General features: G+C 38.5%; 4 protein-coding genes across 4 annotated transcripts; 2 read left to right on the top strand and 2 right to left on the bottom strand.

Annotated features, from left to right (window-relative positions):
* Positions 1-587: 587 nt before the first annotated feature.
* Positions 588-3,165, top strand: PCYB_101830 (DnaJ protein; the record flags this gene model as incomplete). The annotated part of the gene is made up of 5 exons (XM_004222732.1): positions 588-612; positions 780-817; positions 1,023-1,065; positions 1,233-2,772; positions 3,132-3,165. The coding sequence occupies 5 exons, from the start codon at positions 588-590 to the stop codon at positions 3,163-3,165; spliced, it is 1,680 nt and encodes a 559-aa protein (XP_004222780.1).
* A 904-nt stretch (positions 3,166-4,069) lies between these two features.
* PCYB_101820 (hypothetical protein) lies at positions 4,070-5,042 on the bottom strand. The gene is made up of 3 exons (XM_004222731.1): positions 4,948-5,042; positions 4,635-4,713; positions 4,070-4,189 (listed from the first exon to the last, which is right to left on the bottom strand). Exons 2-3 carry the CDS (start codon positions 4,675-4,677, stop codon positions 4,089-4,091), a joined length of 144 nt encoding a protein of 47 aa, XP_004222779.1. The 5' UTR covers positions 4,678-4,713; positions 4,948-5,042; the 3' UTR covers positions 4,070-4,088.
* Positions 5,043-6,035: 993 nt separating this feature from the next.
* Positions 6,036-7,386, top strand: PCYB_101810 (hypothetical protein; the record flags this gene model as incomplete). The annotated part of the gene is made up of 5 exons (XM_004222730.1): positions 6,036-6,187; positions 6,416-6,544; positions 6,687-6,813; positions 6,974-7,012; positions 7,210-7,386. 5 exons carry the CDS (start codon positions 6,036-6,038, stop codon positions 7,384-7,386), a joined length of 624 nt encoding a protein of 207 aa, XP_004222778.1.
* Positions 7,387-8,523: 1,137 nt separating this feature from the next.
* PCYB_101800 (hypothetical protein) lies at positions 8,524-12,525 on the bottom strand (the record flags this gene model as incomplete). The annotated part of the gene is made up of 3 exons (XM_004222729.1): positions 8,524-11,040; positions 11,094-12,120; positions 12,320-12,525. The coding sequence occupies 3 exons, from the start codon at positions 12,523-12,525 to the stop codon at positions 8,524-8,526; spliced, it is 3,750 nt and encodes a 1,249-aa protein (XP_004222777.1).
* Between the last annotated feature and the right edge of the window lie 4,406 nt (positions 12,526-16,931).

Below are 16,931 nucleotides of genomic sequence, written 5' to 3'. Positions count from 1 at the left end.
AAAAAAATAGAAAAAAAAAAAAAAAAAAAAACCAAACAGCTATCATAAAACAAATTTGTTTTAAATGAATTAAAAAAATATCTGATTTATAATTCTTCAAAATAGGTGACTTTCGCAGTACTTTGTTTCTCCACATATGTTACATATATAATAAACGCACATATATATATGCGTTTATACTTTTATGCATTTATATACACTTCCTCACACCACTGCTGCGTTTCGCAATTTTGTAAAAGATTGTACTGCTGAATTAACTGTGGTTTAATTTTTTTCCCCCTCCTGATTTATTTCATTCATACTGAATTTTTATTTCCCCCTTTGGTATATTTTTGTTCTGCAGCTGGGCAAATATACCAAAATATTTTTCCTCTCATGAGCAGGCGCCTTGCCGGTTGAGTTTGAAGGGCCCCTCCCCCCCTTCTTAAACATCCCCACAAATATATAAGCACGCACAAACTTGTGCACGTACACAAAGGAATAACCATTTGTACAAAAGTGTACCCCTATTGTATACATACGTATGTGCAAACATATGTACATATACATATGAACTGCGCTTAACACTGAGGGAATTTTTTTTTTAAATGAATAACATACGAAAAAGAAATGGTAAGTGCAAGCAAAAACGTGGAAAAAAGCGAGGAGCCAACCGAGGACAGCTATATTACACCGTCGCAAATAATGAAAAACTGCATACACCTTTTCCCACTGTTAAAAGGGATCATTTCCAGATAAAATCTTTATGCACTTTTTTTTTTTCCTTCCCTCTCATGTAGATACAAAAAATTATTACAAGTTTAAGGAAACGGATGAGGTAAGCTTGAAAAATGAACGGGCTTGTTGCGCTAGAGCCTCATGAGGGGAAAAAATTTTGCAACTCTGATTACATATTGGGAGGGGGGGCATAAATGTTAAGTTTGTCCTCGCATTTGTAGCTACGAACGTGTGGTGTTCCGGGGGCACATGCACGAAACATATATACATTTGTATAATTTTATTTTTTTTCCCCCTCTTTGAAGGACCAAAATGCCAGTGGAAGCATGAGCAGGTCACAGTCGCATGGTAAGTATGCGCGAAAAAAAGACAATTCCGTTTGCGAGAGAGGGAAAAAATAGCTTTAGGGATCGTGTGACCCATTCGATTACTCACCGCTTTTTTTTTTGTGTGTCCATTTCGCTCTCCCGCTTGTTGCACACCATACCCATTCTGTTTCGCAACCCCTCTTGTAGAGAACAGCCAGATAATCCCAAAGTACGACTACGAAAGTGACCGAGAAGAAAAAAGCCTAATCAGTAACATATTTTCCACGAGGAAGCCCAAACATGCAGGTGCCGGATTAGTGTCAGGGCTAAAATCAGTAACAAAAGGGATAATCGTGGGGACAAGTTTTTTGTTTATATCTCCCTATTTATGTGCCAAAGCTGAAGGAATTAATGGGTTCTTCAAAGGGATGTTTTTTGGCCTCCTAAGTGCAATAGTTATCCCGATCATCTCACTGGGAGTGGCTAGCTACCAAATTGGCAGGGGTATAATGAACACCCCAGAATCGATAGCTCAGAGGGCTCTGGGCAAAATCTGGGATGATGAAAAAAGGGAGTGGTATGATTTTTACTACAATTTGGATGAAGAAGCGAATAAAGTGTTAAACGAAATTAACGACAACGGTGGCAATGGAAATGGTGGAAACAGTAGCACCAATGGTAATGCCACGTATGAGAGAAAGAATGATGTAGATAACGATGAGTATTACAATAAGAATGGAAATATAAAAGTTAAGAATGATGAATTTTACAAGATTTTACAAGTGCCAACGAATGCTAGCCAAAATGAAATTAAGAGACAGTACTATAAGCTAGCCAAAGAATACCATCCAGATAAATGCTCAGATTCGAAGGCCAAAGAGCAGTTTCAAAAAATTGGGGAAGCTTATCAAGTGCTCGGTGACGTAGAGAGAAGAAGAAGATATGATAAGGAAGGCAAAAACGCTATCAACAGTATGCAGTTCATCGACTCTACCTTTTTTTTTACCCTACTCTTTGGTAGCGAAAAGTTGGACCCATACATTGGTAAACTCAGAATGGTGATGTATGTAGAGTATGAACAAATATACAAAGATGAAGACGTGCAGAGAATTATTGTCAAAGAACAGAATAAGCGAGAAGTCCAGCTAGCTCTTCACCTGAGAGAAATATTAAATAATTATATCCACGGGAATAAGGAGGAATATATTGCAAAATTTGAAGAAGAAATTAAAGACCTATGCCAAACTTCCTTTGGACATGTCATTTTGGAAAATGTCGCCTGGTCTTATGAAAATTGCGCCAACCAATTTTTAGGAGATAAATATAGCCTATTCGGGATTAGTGGCAAGTACTATAAAATGCAACAGAAAAAGAGAGTAATCGGTACAGGGTTTAAATTCGTAAAAACATTAATTAAGACCAGCTCTTTGGCTAGCCAAATTAAGAAAAAGGAAGAAGATGAAGATATGTCGCTGGAAAAAACAGCCAAAGTGAATAAAAAAATTGAAGACTCCCTGCCAGCTATTGTCGAAACGATGCTCAACATTTGCCTCATTGACATTGACCAAACCATAAAGGGCGTGTGCAAAAAGGTGTTCACGGACATGTCCGTGGACGAGAACATGCGGAAGACCCGGGCGGAGTCCCTCATCGTGCTGGCCAAAGTGATGAAGAAAATCATCCAGGATTTTAAGAAGAACAACGAGGTCACGGATACTAAGAAGCTGTTCGAGGATGCGTGCATGAGGTAGGCGCGGATGAGAGGCGCGGATGAGAGGCGCGGATGAGAGGCGCGGATGAGAGGCGCGGATGAGAGGCGCGGATGAGAGGCGCGGATGAGAGGCGCGGATGAGAGGCGCGGATGAGAGGCGCGGATGAGAGGCGCGGATGAGAGGCGCGGATAAGAAGCGCAGATAAGAGGCGCGGATAAGAAGCGCAGATAAGAAGCGCAGATAAGAAGCGCAGATAAGAAGCGCAGATGCGTGGTTTCGCCCGTGTGTATATACCGAAGGGCCCCCAATCATGCGCATTTATTTTAACCCTCTTGTGCTCCATTTTTTTCATTTTTTTCCCTACTTTTTTTTTTTTTTTTTTTTTCCACCTCAGGGCGTACCAGAAACAGGATGACGAATACAACTGAATTTGATCAGTTCGCACAGCACCCTTGCCTTGTTGACACTTTTCCTTTTTTTTTTTTTTTTTTTTATATCCAAATAATTTTCAATTACTGTATATTATAATATCATAGAAAATTGCGAAAATAAAAGCATTTTTTTTATCAAGTAGAGATTAAAATGTTTTTAACGTGTTTGAGCGGGCATATGTACCTGTTTACGGATACGTATGCACGTGTGTGGATATGTGCATATGTACGTATGTATCTATGTTGGTGGGTATGCACGTGCATATGCTTATAACATATGTGTATGTCTAAGCGCGGCGTGGGCTCCTCCTTCGTTTCGCCCGCGCAGGAGGTAAATTGCCAGTTGCATAAAAAAAGTATTCTTTAGCGGCCTGCATGGCACAAGTTACCCTTGCCCAGCTTTGTACATATGTCTATGTATACATACATACATATATGTATGTATATACGTAAGCATATATAAGAGTGCCTATATTCCGCTGGCGCGCATGTCCGCGTGCGAATGGGGGTTAAATTGTATGAAGCGAGAGTAACCGATGAGGGGAATGTGCGGGTGACAAGGAAGAAGTGGAGCAGCGAAATGGAGAAGCCGAGAGAGTTGCACTCACATACGCAGCGTTGTCCTATTGTATATGCCTAAAATTATTTCCCCCCTCCTTTTTTTTTTGTAGAATAAGAGTACTTTAAATTTACATACAATATATATGTGCCTACGCCCACGTACTTACACAAAAAAAAAAAAAAAAAATTACTTTCCCTCTTATGTATCCTACATTTTGCTGTTTTATTATGTTTCTGTTAAAAAAAACTTCAGATGTTATAATATGTTTTTATTCAAATTATTTTTTTCTTCTTTTTTTTTCACATTTGTTCTGTTTTGCCGCACCGGCACAGGGCCTCCTATCCCTCCTGTGCAATTTTTAAAATATAGACATTGACATAGCAGCGCATGTTGCTGTTCTTTTGGTCCTTTGGCCAGCATATCTGGAGGTGTTCTGAGAGGATGAAAAAAGGGGGAACACTGCTTTAACGTCACAGGGTTAATCAGGCCAAGCGGTTGAGCGGTTAACTTGTTTTGCCTTTAACACTCTTTTGAAGCTCCGCAGTTGCGAATGTGCGTGTGTGCGTGACTGCTTTTCTTTTTTTCTTCAATTATGACTATCCCCCGTGTCCCAATAGGTAGAAAATCGAAGAGCCGCTTCTGTGCTTGCGCTTTTTAAAATGTAGCAACTTACTGAAGGGGGAAGCAAAACAACGACACGGACAGGTTTGTATAGTTGAAGAGTACTGGTAATACCATTTCGACGAGTTATTATTACAACATTGGGCAATTCGCGAACAAGTACAGTGATGAGAACAAATACAATCATGTAAGGTGGGGGATGTTTTTTCTTTTCTTTTCCCCACAATTGCATCGATCCACGTGACAAATTTGTGTCTACTCGATTAAATGTATGTATGTATACTTATGTATTTCGCCGGTAACAATTTCGAGTACAGTAAATCCATGGACGTTTCGCAGATGACATTTGACCACTGGTTTATCTGAACGCACGAAAAGGGTGAAAGGTGAAGGGGACAAAAAATTAAAATTTGCCAACAGGAAAGTAAATCAATAGTGTTATTCTGTGACGGGGGGAATTTTGCATTGCAAGGCACGTCAGCGGGGCGGAAGTTTAAATTTGTGTCCGTTACAGCTGCAAGGTGGATATTATGTTTCCATTTTGCTACATGGCTACTTTTCCTTTTTTCGATTTTTTTTTTTTTTTTTTTTTTTACTTCACTGTTGGAGTAGGTTTTATTCCTCAAAAGGTCTTACGTGTGGGAGGGCAGTACAAGGAGCATGCATTGTGAAGCGTATGTGTGAGTGCGCCGAAACATTTTGTGAGTTTCATTCGTGTAACGCGCTCGCTGAACTGGTTGCCCAACTCGTTCGAGCGACTCGTCCCGAATTTCACGTGCACACGTCGTGCCATTTTCCCTCTCCAAAATTGTGGTACCATCGACTATGGAATAAATTCGCTCGGCGCATTCCTTTTCCTTGCCACATAGCTGGAAAAGAAAAGAAAGACGGAAAAGTGGAATTAAGAAGTTTTAAATTTTGGCATTCAAAGGGGATAAAGCAAAATGGATGAAAAAAAAAAAAAAAAGTATAACATCGTTTTCCATTCTGGCAATAATTATTGTGTAGGAAGTAAACGGAACAGCGAGATATTTCGCCCATAACAGTTAATTCGACGTTGAATGTCTTATGGGGATTCACTAAAAGGGAACAACGTCTTATATAAAAAGGGGCAAAGGGAAAATAGTGAAAAGGCGCGAAAAGGCGTGGAAAGGCGTGGAAAAGAATGGGGAAAAATATATGCGCCTCTTTCCTTTTCAGCGATATCGCTCTTTATGGAGAATCTTTACCTTAATATGGTAAGTAACATTTGAAGACACTTTTGACACTTTAGCGAGCGCGCACACTCGTGGCATTCTTCGATTAAATTAGATAGTTGAATGAAATTTATGTGTGGCAATTATAAATGCTATCGGCATTGCGTCCTTTCCCGGTTTTTGCGTTTCGTCGTCCAAACTTTGGTTCCCGTCGCTGAATTTTGCTTCGCCATTTTGATTTTTTTTTTTTTTTTCGCGCAACATGGTTAGCCATGCTTTCTCAACAAAAACGCCTTGATTGATTTCGCCAAATGAACTTTGGCGTTTATTTTAGTTCCATTCCAAGCTTTGACTTTGCCCCTTAAAAAGGCGAAATTTTATCGTACACAGGAAACGAAGGCGAAAAAATAGCCCAAACAGGCAAAATAGCCAAGCAGGCAAAATAGCCAAACAGGCAAAATAGCCAAACAGTGCCAATAGCCAAAAAAATGTCGATAAAATCGCCGTGCCTGGAAATTCTTCCCTTCATATTTAGGGAGGAACAAATAAGTAACAGAATTCAAACCTTCCCGACGGAAACCATGAAAAAAGCGTACTTAGAATTGAAGGGATATTTTGAGCAATACAAAATTTACGCAGAGTAATATTTGAATGAAACTGCATCGTTACGATGCACTGTTGCAGGAGAAGAATAGTTTGTCTTCTCAGTGTAAATGATTCGTTGTGTGTAGGACTCTGTTTCGCACCTTGCTTTTCTTGGCACACACCTGTCAAAGGGGTTCCTCTGTATCTTCTCTGTCACGTGTGTGCTGTGCACCTCATGTGTGTCCTCCGCTGCCAAAAATTCCTTTCTTCTCCCCCCTTTAAGGAAATTAATTAACTTTAACGGGTCAATGAATGACGAAAATCAGAGAAAAGAAAAAATGACAATTAAGTTGAGATGCGAATATTACGCAGTCCTCTTCTCACAGGCGTCTAAGCTTTTAAACGAATACATGTTAACTTAAAAAACGAATGGAACGCAACGGGGTTGTGAACGAGCGAGAGGAAAGTGTATATCTTCAAAATGAATAAGCAATATACACTATAAAAATGCCGCCTTTTTTTTTTTTTTTTTTCCCTTTGCATCCCCCATATAGAAACTTTAGAAATAGACTTATACTCGAATTGGCCATCAATGTGAACGGCTTGATTAACTCCATACACCCCAACATAATACAAAGACTTAATGAGGACGAGAAAAGGGAATTGCAAAGATGTTGCGAAGTATGCAAGGGGAAAAGTTGCACCGTTTACACCCTTTTAGTGATATAAAAATGGTGTAGATGGAGAGTTGCCCACACAGATTGTCACTACAGATTTTTAATCGTCATTACATTTGTTGCTTTATTTGCTTCATTACTTTTGTTTTATTTTTTTTTTGCAGAATATCCGGAGCGAAAGGATCAAGTCGAAGCTAGAAAATGTAAGACGGTTCCCTTCCCCAGCATTTACCTTTAAGACAAATACACGCAACGCACATTTTGAAAAGTGCTCCTCGTAAATGCATTATTAAACAGAATGCGTATTAAGAGAAACGCAGTTGATTTCTGCAAGTGACATTCCACGCATGATAGAAGAAGCGATTAAATATGACACACTTTTTTTTTTCCCCCTCTATAGAAATTTACTGTATGCTTCTTGAACGACTTAATTATAGAAGACTTAAATTACGAAGGAAATGAAAACGAAAGCGCAGCTCGAAATGTTTTTTACCCAGCGGGACTGAAAGTTAGCGTTTTTGAGGATAAGGCTCTGGATTTACAAAAATGCGAATGGGCAAGAATCTTAAGGGACTAAATCTAGGAAGAAAATATAGATGGCATCATAGGAGGGACTCTACACAAAATGATTGCTCACGTGTGATTAAATTACTAAAAGGTGTGGGTACCTCTCATTTTTGTTTTTTCCTATTTTTTTCTCCCTTTCCGCTTTTTTAGTTTGACCTTTTTAACAATTTATTATGCATGCCAGTATGTGCATCGTGCAGTAGTGCACATATACACGCACGTCACACTTCACAAATTTATTCCATTTTAAGGACAGCATAATGAACAATTTGCCATTTTTAAGTTATTCGCTCGGAAAACAGTTTAAGAGCAAAATATCAGCAATTCGGTGAAAACGGCTGTGTGTTCAAATAAAGCAGCATAACATTTTAAAGGGCCCATAAAAAGGGTAAGAATGCCGATTTGCCTCTTCCTTCCCATTCTTTTTACTATGGGCAAAATATGTGTGTACCCCTTTAATTAGTGGCTACGGTTTGGTGCAATTATTTGTTAGGCATGTGAAAGTTGGGGCTAACTCATTTTACGCGTTAACCGCTGCAAACGCTAATCGGTCGGAAGCAGTAAAATACACGAAAAGGGAGACGTAGAAAAATGATTCACGCGAGGGTACAATGCGAAACTGATTGCTACATATGCTGAAATAAACAACATAGAACAATATGAAAAAAAAAAAAAATCCATACTTATAAACTCACAACAGTGCGAGTGCGGCTTGCACAACATAATGGGTAGCCATTTTCGAAAAAAAAACAAACTAAAAAATTAAACAAAAAAATGCCTGAATATTCAGGTAAAAAAAAAAAAAAAAAAGCTAGCTGCAAGTGTAGTTATTATGGACAAATTATTACACGAAGTAGGGGATAAACGGATTAAAAATGGCCATACAAAAGACACGTATAATTCGTCAGCATTAACAGATTAGGCCTTCTTTTAGCCGAAACAAACCTTCTCAAAATGTTTGAAGAAAGCGCTCGCGTGCAGTTGTCATATGCAGTAGTTCTACCTTCGTTGGTGTGTCTACTGCACGCTTGCACACATAAAAATATATTGAGCGGATCAAAAAAAAAAAACTCACAGCTGTTTATCTAGCTAAAAGGAAAATTCCATTAATTTTCGCATTCCATGTTCATATTTTTTTTTTTTTTAGTTAACCATTTTCGCTTGTTGCCTTATAGTAGTCGCAAATTATGCTCCGGCACAACTTGCTGTCATACAGAGGCAGATGCACAATGTTATAATTTTCCCTTAAAATTAAGTGCTTCAAAATATAATACGATTTGTAGTTGTAAAAAAAGCTAAAAGAGTCCAGGGATTTGTTTGGTATGTACTGTTTCGTGTAGTGACTAATTCCGTCGATTTCAAATATCGTGTTTGTGTTTTTATCATAAATGTCTACCACAAAAAGAGCGTTGTTCTTATTTACTACGTATTCGTTTTGTATAGGGAAGGTTTCCTGTGTGCCATTTTTTTTCTTTTCGTAAATATTTTTTATATAGTTATATATCTTTATATGCGATTTGGAGCTTTCTATTTGTTTAAACGTTAAAAGGACTCGCTCCTCCACTTTTCTCAACTCGTTATCAACGTGTGGATTAAATAGAATTTGCGATACATCTGGCTGTTTTAAAAACAGGAGATTTCTTTTATTCATTTTTATTTCCTTCGGGTGAATGCTTTTTTGTATTAAATAAAAAATGCCAAAATTTTCCCTGGGGGAGTAATTTCTGTTGTCAATATGATTTGCGTACAGTGGAAGCACATCCTTGTTGTTATCTCCTTTCATTTGAGCGTGGTTCCGTTTATTGGGGTAACTGTCAACTGTGTGGATCTCTTCATTTAACTCTTCATCCATCGCTTCCTTCTCTGAGCTGTTCCTTATTTGTGCCCCTTCGCTCATCTCCAAATCGGTGTGTGCAAATGACTCCCCATACCGACCTTCTCTGTGCCCCAAACTGCTACTGTTCTGCTCTGAAAAGGACGGAAGTAACTTTTCCAAAAAGTAAAACCCCTTTTTGGGTACCGAACTAGAGCTTACAAATTTCTTCACAACATTCCTATCATATTGCACATGTTTATTCATATTAATTTTTACAAATAAATAAAAGGTGTAAAATTTCATAAGGGTGTCTTCATTTTGGGAGGGACACAAAATGTGCTTTTTTATATTTCCTGTGTTTAAACTGTACATGTGATAGAAGTAACTTCTTAACAACGTGTGTGCCAGATTTATGTAAAAATAGACGTACTCACCTTTGTCACTGTTCGGTTTGGTGTTCCCTTGTATGGCGAGTTTCTCACTCCGTATGTTATGCGAGATATTTGCTATTATTAAAGATAAGCTATACATGCAAGTTAGCACATCATCGTGGATACGATCCAGGTGGTCCAAGTAATTAGTAGCATCTTCCCTTTTACTGACCACGTGAGACATGTAGTAATTTGTTAGGAGCTTCAAAATGAGGCGCAGCTGGTAGAGGGTGACATTATTGTATATAGTCATTGGTAGTAACATTTTCTTTAAAAGGACAAACAGATTTGGGGCGTCTTTCACATATAAAAGGTACAAATAATGGTAATTAATTAAAGTGAATAATGGCATGAGGGCTACCCCTGTGTGTGAAAATGTCCAATTAAAAATGGATAATACTCTTTCATTTATTTTCTCAAGAAAGTTAAAAAAGGGTGCAGTCCTTTCGGAATTTCTGTACACCTTGTAAAACACGTGATACATTTTGAAAAAATGTACTGCTGAGTGTAGGACTAAGGATTCGTTGGTAATGTTATTTTTATTTAACGCGTAGTTGATATTGCTTAGACAGACCAAGTTGTCATAACTCTGTTGCAAAAAATTGTCCTCCAATTTTACATTTGCGCTTTTGCTGTCAAAGGAATGCACACGTTTTATTCCTTTCTCCAAAATGGAAATTAGCAGTTGGGTCAGTTCCTTCCTTGTCTTGTCTTCCACGTATAATTCATTCATGAGGGATAAATTGTAAAGGTATACAGACAAGTGTTGTAAGTTTAGAGCCGAACTTCTCTTGTAGTAGTTTACATGGTAAAGAATGTCATCATTTCCGCTCCTAAGTTTTGTAAGTAAATTTTTTACAACAACTTTTGCTAACTTTTTTAAAATATTTTGTACAGAGTTCGTTTTGGGAAAATATATCGGGTGTGTTTCTCCCCCTTTTTTATATAGTGAATAATTTTTTGAAGAGAAATCGGGTTGATGGTCCGGCTCGGAGGAGTGAGCGTCACTTTTGCTTCCACATGGCAACGAACAAGACATGGGATCATCCCAAATTGTTACCCCCTCCAAGTTATGGGTATCACCCATGTTTTGCAAATTTCGAAGGCACTTGAAAATAATCGCATAATGCTGATAACTGCATTTTTTCAAATGGAAGAGGGTACATAGGAGGGCACTCCTCAAAAAGGCGTCATAGTCAAAAGTGATAAACGAGTCTGCATTCCCAAGAGAAACCGCGTAAGAAGCATTCCCATTGGACTTGCACGTTTGATATAATTTTTTTATCGGATAGTAAGTACACACGGACTGAATAAAATTACATATATCCTTTTCGTTAAACTTTGGAAAAACATACTTCCTATTTTGGTGAATCGTACGGAGCATCAAATCGATGTAAATGTTGTCAATTTGGACATACTCCATAGGAAGATAAAAAATTCTTGAAAAAATTTTTTTTCTTCATGTTTGACATTTTCCGAGTTAAATTGTAAGTGATATTTTTTTTCCTTTTCATTTAACTCTTCCGTGTTTGATAAAACGCCTTTGTAAAAACTGTCCATGTCGTACTTCCCCTTACAATTTCCGTTAAGGTGCTTGATAGCCTTCATGCACATCCACCGACTGAGCAGCAAAAACATCAAGTTTATGCGGTCATGGTGTAGCGCCTCTGACGTGCCTTCCCCCGTAGGTATGTAATATTTGTACACATAATTTTCATAACACATTGTAAAATCGATTGAGTAGAAACTAAAAAGTAAAGCGTACGAGTAGGTAATATTTGCGATGGCCTGAGATGACAGGTGGACATACATGCTGATTACATGCTTAGCATATATCAAGTAGGTTGCGATGTCGTAATATTTCAAGTTTATCAATGCAAACAGCAGGTTTGATAAGTGTCGGTAGGTTAACTTGTTCATGAAATAGTTTTTGTTTATTTGGTTCACCATGTGTTGTAGTATGTCGTTTTTGTAGTCGAGGCAGAGATAGCGTGGTTGTTCCTGTGGATCCATCATGAATGGGTTTCTCTGCCTTTTGGGGAAATCACATCCTTCTCCGCTTCCATAGCTGCTTCTGATCGAGGTGCTCTCCCCCCCTTGCATAGTCACCCCCTGACTTAGCTCCCCGTAGTCGTTCACTTGATCCAGGGCGGCCATCCGACATAGCTCATCTATGCTTACACCCACGACACGGCTATTTACGTGCATCTCGTAGTTCACTATCCTGCACTCTTTCTGTTTCGCCAGTTTGTACATTCTATAAACACATACAACGTAATTTATGGGGACTAAAATGTCCTTGTTGTAATAAATCAACTTATATACTTCATTAAAGTTTTGCATTTCCCCTATCTTTTTTGTTAGCGCAATGTTTAGCTTGTGAAAGTCTACCTTTTTGTTTCCTGTTTTTTTTAGGAAAATGTACAGTTCGTTTTTCTTTTTTGAGATTTTTTTCTTCGGCCAATTGTTTGTCTTCATTATTCCGTTGACCTGGTACCTACGGGGGGGGAGAAAATTCGAATAGGTGTGTTCCTGTGCGTGACGCGTGTTGAAAAGTATACATGCACGCAGGTGTGTTCGGGTGAGCGCATATTTGTGTCCCATCCCGCCTCATGACATTCTCCTACATGGGTATTAAAAACATGACTAGTGTATCCACCACATTGGTTTTTTTTTTTTTTTTTTTTTTTTCTAACCTGGTAGCACTGTCCGAATGCCGCAGCTGGATGAACTTCTCCTTGCCGTTCACACTTTCCGATACCCCTTTTGAGGTATGGCCACTTGAGCACGTGGAAGCTTTCCCAACATTTTTCCCAATCTTAAAAATGTCCAACAGGAACGGCTTTTCTTTTCTTCTTCCCCATATTATTTTCGTTCCATTTAAAAATGACACCAAAATCATTTTCTCCTTAAGGTGCGTGCACAAGGGGAATGCTTCCCCATTTGCACTGAGTAGTCTAACTATAAGGGGGAAATCCGCACACAGGGATTAATCGTACTATATGTTCCTGTGGTGGTGAACAATAATGGAGAAAAATGTAGGCCCCTAAATGTGGGGTAATTCATGGGAAGGTGGAACCGAAGTTGAAAGCTTTTACATTTTCTTTTTTTCTTTTTAGCGCAAAATATTTTTTCCAAGTAGGATTCTCTCAAGCGTGATTAATTAGGGGAGTAGATATGAACGTGACGCACTATGCGCGTACGCATATAGATGTACATCTAAAAAGCGACAACGCGTGATGGTCATTCAGCCCAGCGAGTTCGACAAACGGGCAAGCTAGATCAAAACGGATTAATCATTTTTTTGCGCGCGTTGCCTTCACCTAGGGGAGCCAAACAGCGGTGAAAATTTTCCCTTGTGGGGGGGAAACCATGTGAAGGAAGTTTACCGTCCCTGCGATGGTCCCCTTTAGCAGCGTCATTTTTCTTAAATGAATTCATTCCCACCATCGTATCGTTTGTGTGATATTGTACAATGCAACATACGCTTCATATACGTTGCTACATCATTTTGTGGTACCCATCATGCATTTTTTTTTTTTTTTTTTTCCTCAGCGGCGCTTTATCAGCAATTAATTTTATCATTTGGAGGAGTTCCGTTCGAGTTACTCATCCATCCTATTTTACACATGTCCATTTCTTTCACGTTTAACTTTCCCATTGATCAGTACGATCAGGGGAGAAATAAAAAAAAAAAAAAAAATTTCACATGAACGTAAGGGCGAAATCTGCTTGACAGGTGTAACTACTTGCACATATTTATTTTTTTATTTTTATTTTTTTTTTTTTTTTTCATGCCACCTTTTTTTTGAGATATTTAAAAAGAAATGAACGATATTTTGTTCCAAAAGGGGAGAAAAAAAAAAAAAAAAAAAAAAAATACGAGAGACAGCCTCCAGAATGACCCATTCTGTTGTGCTTCCTTTTAAACCTTTGAAAGTCCCTCGGTGTGAACCTTTTGGGGGAAATACTTCTACTATTGGCCAATCAACTTCTTCCAATGTCATATTTTGTGACAAAGGTCAAGGGGCGCATTTGTATTTACCCTCTTTCCACAATTCTGCCATTGCAGCAAAAAGGGGGAAAAGCACAAAAAAGAAAAGTTAGGGACCCATCCCTCATTGCCGCCATCATCACCATCACCCCAATGCGTGTATATGCATAGCCCAACGACATTCAAAAGTGGAACTACGCGTGTTCCCAAATGGGAATCCCCCCAAATGTACGTAATTAACTGCGCACAATTTATCATCACTCGGGGGAAGAAAAGGTTTAAAATTGTATTCACGTGAAATTATGCCCACGGTGAGGTGGAGAATTTGCTCCTGTTTGTTTTTTTTAATGGTAGGTGGTTCGCCATTATGACCACGTCAGCCAGGGTGCTATACCCCTCTGTCAGCGTGCCGCATGGAACAAGAACCCCCCGCCCCCACAGATTGCAAGTGCATGCATTTCTGCTAACACACGGCGCACGGTTTTTGCTGCCACCAAGGGGGATAGGCCGTCATACGACTTAAGGGCAATCACATGAGAAAATGAAAATGGCAACGCATATGTGGGCATATTTAACCCATATGTGGGTGCATCCAGGAATGCATATTTATATATATGTGCACATGTATCGCCCTGCGCCGCTAATTGCACGAGATGCAGTTTTTGCGGCGTGGACGGTGGAGAGGTCACGAATGGTAACGCGCGGCAGTGCGCAAAACAAAATAATTATTTTCGGTGGCAGTTCGACGAAGATATTATATTCAAGGTACGTTGGAGTGAGCACGCTTCATTTGCAAGTGCACATGTACTTATGTGAAGATATACTTATATGCACATATGGCGTCATGCCTACGTACATGACGTGCCGATGACGCACATGGGTACATACCGGGCGCACCTCCAAAGTGGGAGCCTCAAGGGGGTGGGGAATGGGTTCCGCTTTTCACCGAAAGCCAACTTGAAGCCACTCCGTTATGTGTCGAAGGGTATAAAATGTAAGCTGCATGCATAATTTGAAAAAAAAAAATACTCATGCCTATTTGTTTTCTACCTTTTTTTAATAAAACTATCATAAGCACACAGTCATTCATTTTTGTCAAAAATAAGTAGAGGTACATAAAATTGAAGAACCTGTTTAAATGTTACATATTTTTTTTAAAGGGTGCTAGTAGCACAAATGCAAAGCTCAGAAAGGCCAAACGAGGAAAGTGCAGAACTGAGAAGGCAGCACCATTATTACACTTTTTTTATTTGACCTTCTTGTAATATGTGTCGAGGGAGAAATTTGCAGTAACACGGAATGAACGTCACTTTCGCGTTTTTAACCTTTTGTCCCTACAACCGTTTTGCGTTTTAGTTTTTTGGCATTTTAGTTTTTTGGCATTTTAGTTTTTTGCTATTTTATATTTTTTCCATTTTAGTTTGTTGCCGTTTTAGTTTTTTGCCTTTTTAACATTTTTGCTTTTCAACATTTTTGCCTTTCAACTTTTTTGCCTTTCAACCTTTTTGCTTTTCAACTTTTGCCACTCGAATTTTTTCCTACCAAGCTTTTGCCTATCAGCTTTTTCCCCATCAACTTATTTTTTAACAACTTTTTCCCCTTCCAACCTGATAACCCTTCCAGACTGTTAACTTCCGCACCATACACCACCATCGTTAAGCTTCACCGTTCCACGTCGCACCTCACCTACCCCTACTACTGATTGAACCAACAAGCATTTCACCTCCACCGTTAAGCGAACGCTCCAGATTTTTTCGCCACATAAGCAATGCTATGCTTGCGTATTGCAGTGGAGCCCCAATTTGCGCCTTTTTGTGAGTCTACCCACGTATCATATGCGTGCCCGCACCGTTCATGCGGGGGTCAACATATCAGGAAGAATAAAATTGACCTCCCTTTCCTTTTGTACATATATGTATGTACTTACATACGTAGAGGTACACCTGCATACGTTTGTACATTTGCATAAACGTGATAGGCGGCTTTCCTATCCCTGAGTATACCGGCGTATGCAGGCGCGTGAGCGGGGCTTAGTTCGTAATTGGCCACTTGGCGAAATTGCCTCTTTTGCAAAATTGCTTCTTTTGCAAAATTGCTTCTTTTGCAAAATTGCCATTCTGCATATCTGCGTTTTAGCCGCCTCTCCACATGACCCATGCCAGCTTTGCCACATTCGTTTTGGCCCACTTGCGAGGGGGGAGAAATTTTACCTCAACCACATGATTCGCCTTTTTCGCCCATGTCGTTTATTTCACCTTCTTCGCCGTTTCGCCTGTTTTACAATTTTTAGAATTTCATATAGTCATAATTTACTCAATTAAATAAGCAATCCCATCGTCATTTTTTTTTTTTTTTTTGACAATTACTGCTAAAATTTAATTAGCACAAATTGAACGAAAAAAAAAAATACGCATAGAATTATTAACGGTTTATTTATTTACTCATCATCATCCACATGGAACGGGTAATTATACGTTTAGGAGCACCAAGAAAAGAAGTTTTTTTTTTTTTTTTTTTAAAGTAGAATTCATGACGGTTATATGTATACTTTACATTGTATATATATAATACTTGCATTAAACTAATTTGATGGAAATATTGAATATTTTTTTTTTTTTTTCACCTTTTGGAGTTTAAAATAACTAAAGATAAAAAGTGAGAAATGAATAAATGAGTATTTTATTGCTTTTTTTTTTTTTTTTTTTTCCTTTTTTTGCATAAAGCACATTAAATTTCTTCGTTTTTGTTTCTGGGAAGACTCTCTCATCTCAATACGAAGCTAAGCTTTTCATAATCTCATATCACCTTACGTAATTATTGCTTTTTTTTTTTTTTTTTTTTTTTTCTTGCCCTATTCAATGAATTAAACCCATTTACTACTCCTGTATTATATAATATGTATTTGCCATACATACATATATCTGTATGTTTATTTTATGAAATGTATAATGCTAACCCTCGCCCTATTACTTTAGTGGATATGTGCGAACATAGCTGCGTATTTTTATCTTCTTAATTTCTTCTATCGATTCTCCTTTTTTTTTTTTTGGTTCCCCAAACGAATGGTAGGTTTTTGTACGCCTCTCCTATTCGTTTAATTCTTTTTTCGAATGAATGCTTTATTTTTAATTAATTTGCCGGAACATGTTATGTATATGATTGTATGTACATGATTATATGTTTATATGTACGTACTGTATTATGTATGCATTCGTGGCAGAAGTAGATGCCCCTTTCCATCAGTCCGTGGCGAACATCACGACCGCATATTATGAAGGGTATACGGCTAAGTGCCACCCGAGATGCATCGCCAT

The sequence above is a fragment of the Plasmodium cynomolgi genome, chromosome 10 (genome assembly GCF_000321355.1).
Source record: "Plasmodium cynomolgi strain B DNA, chromosome 10, whole genome shotgun sequence".
In the NCBI taxonomy this organism is placed as follows: domain Eukaryota; phylum Apicomplexa; class Aconoidasida; order Haemosporida; family Plasmodiidae; genus Plasmodium; species Plasmodium cynomolgi.
The sequence above is the reverse complement of the archived record's forward strand: the minus strand, read 5'-3'. Positions and strand labels throughout refer to the sequence as shown.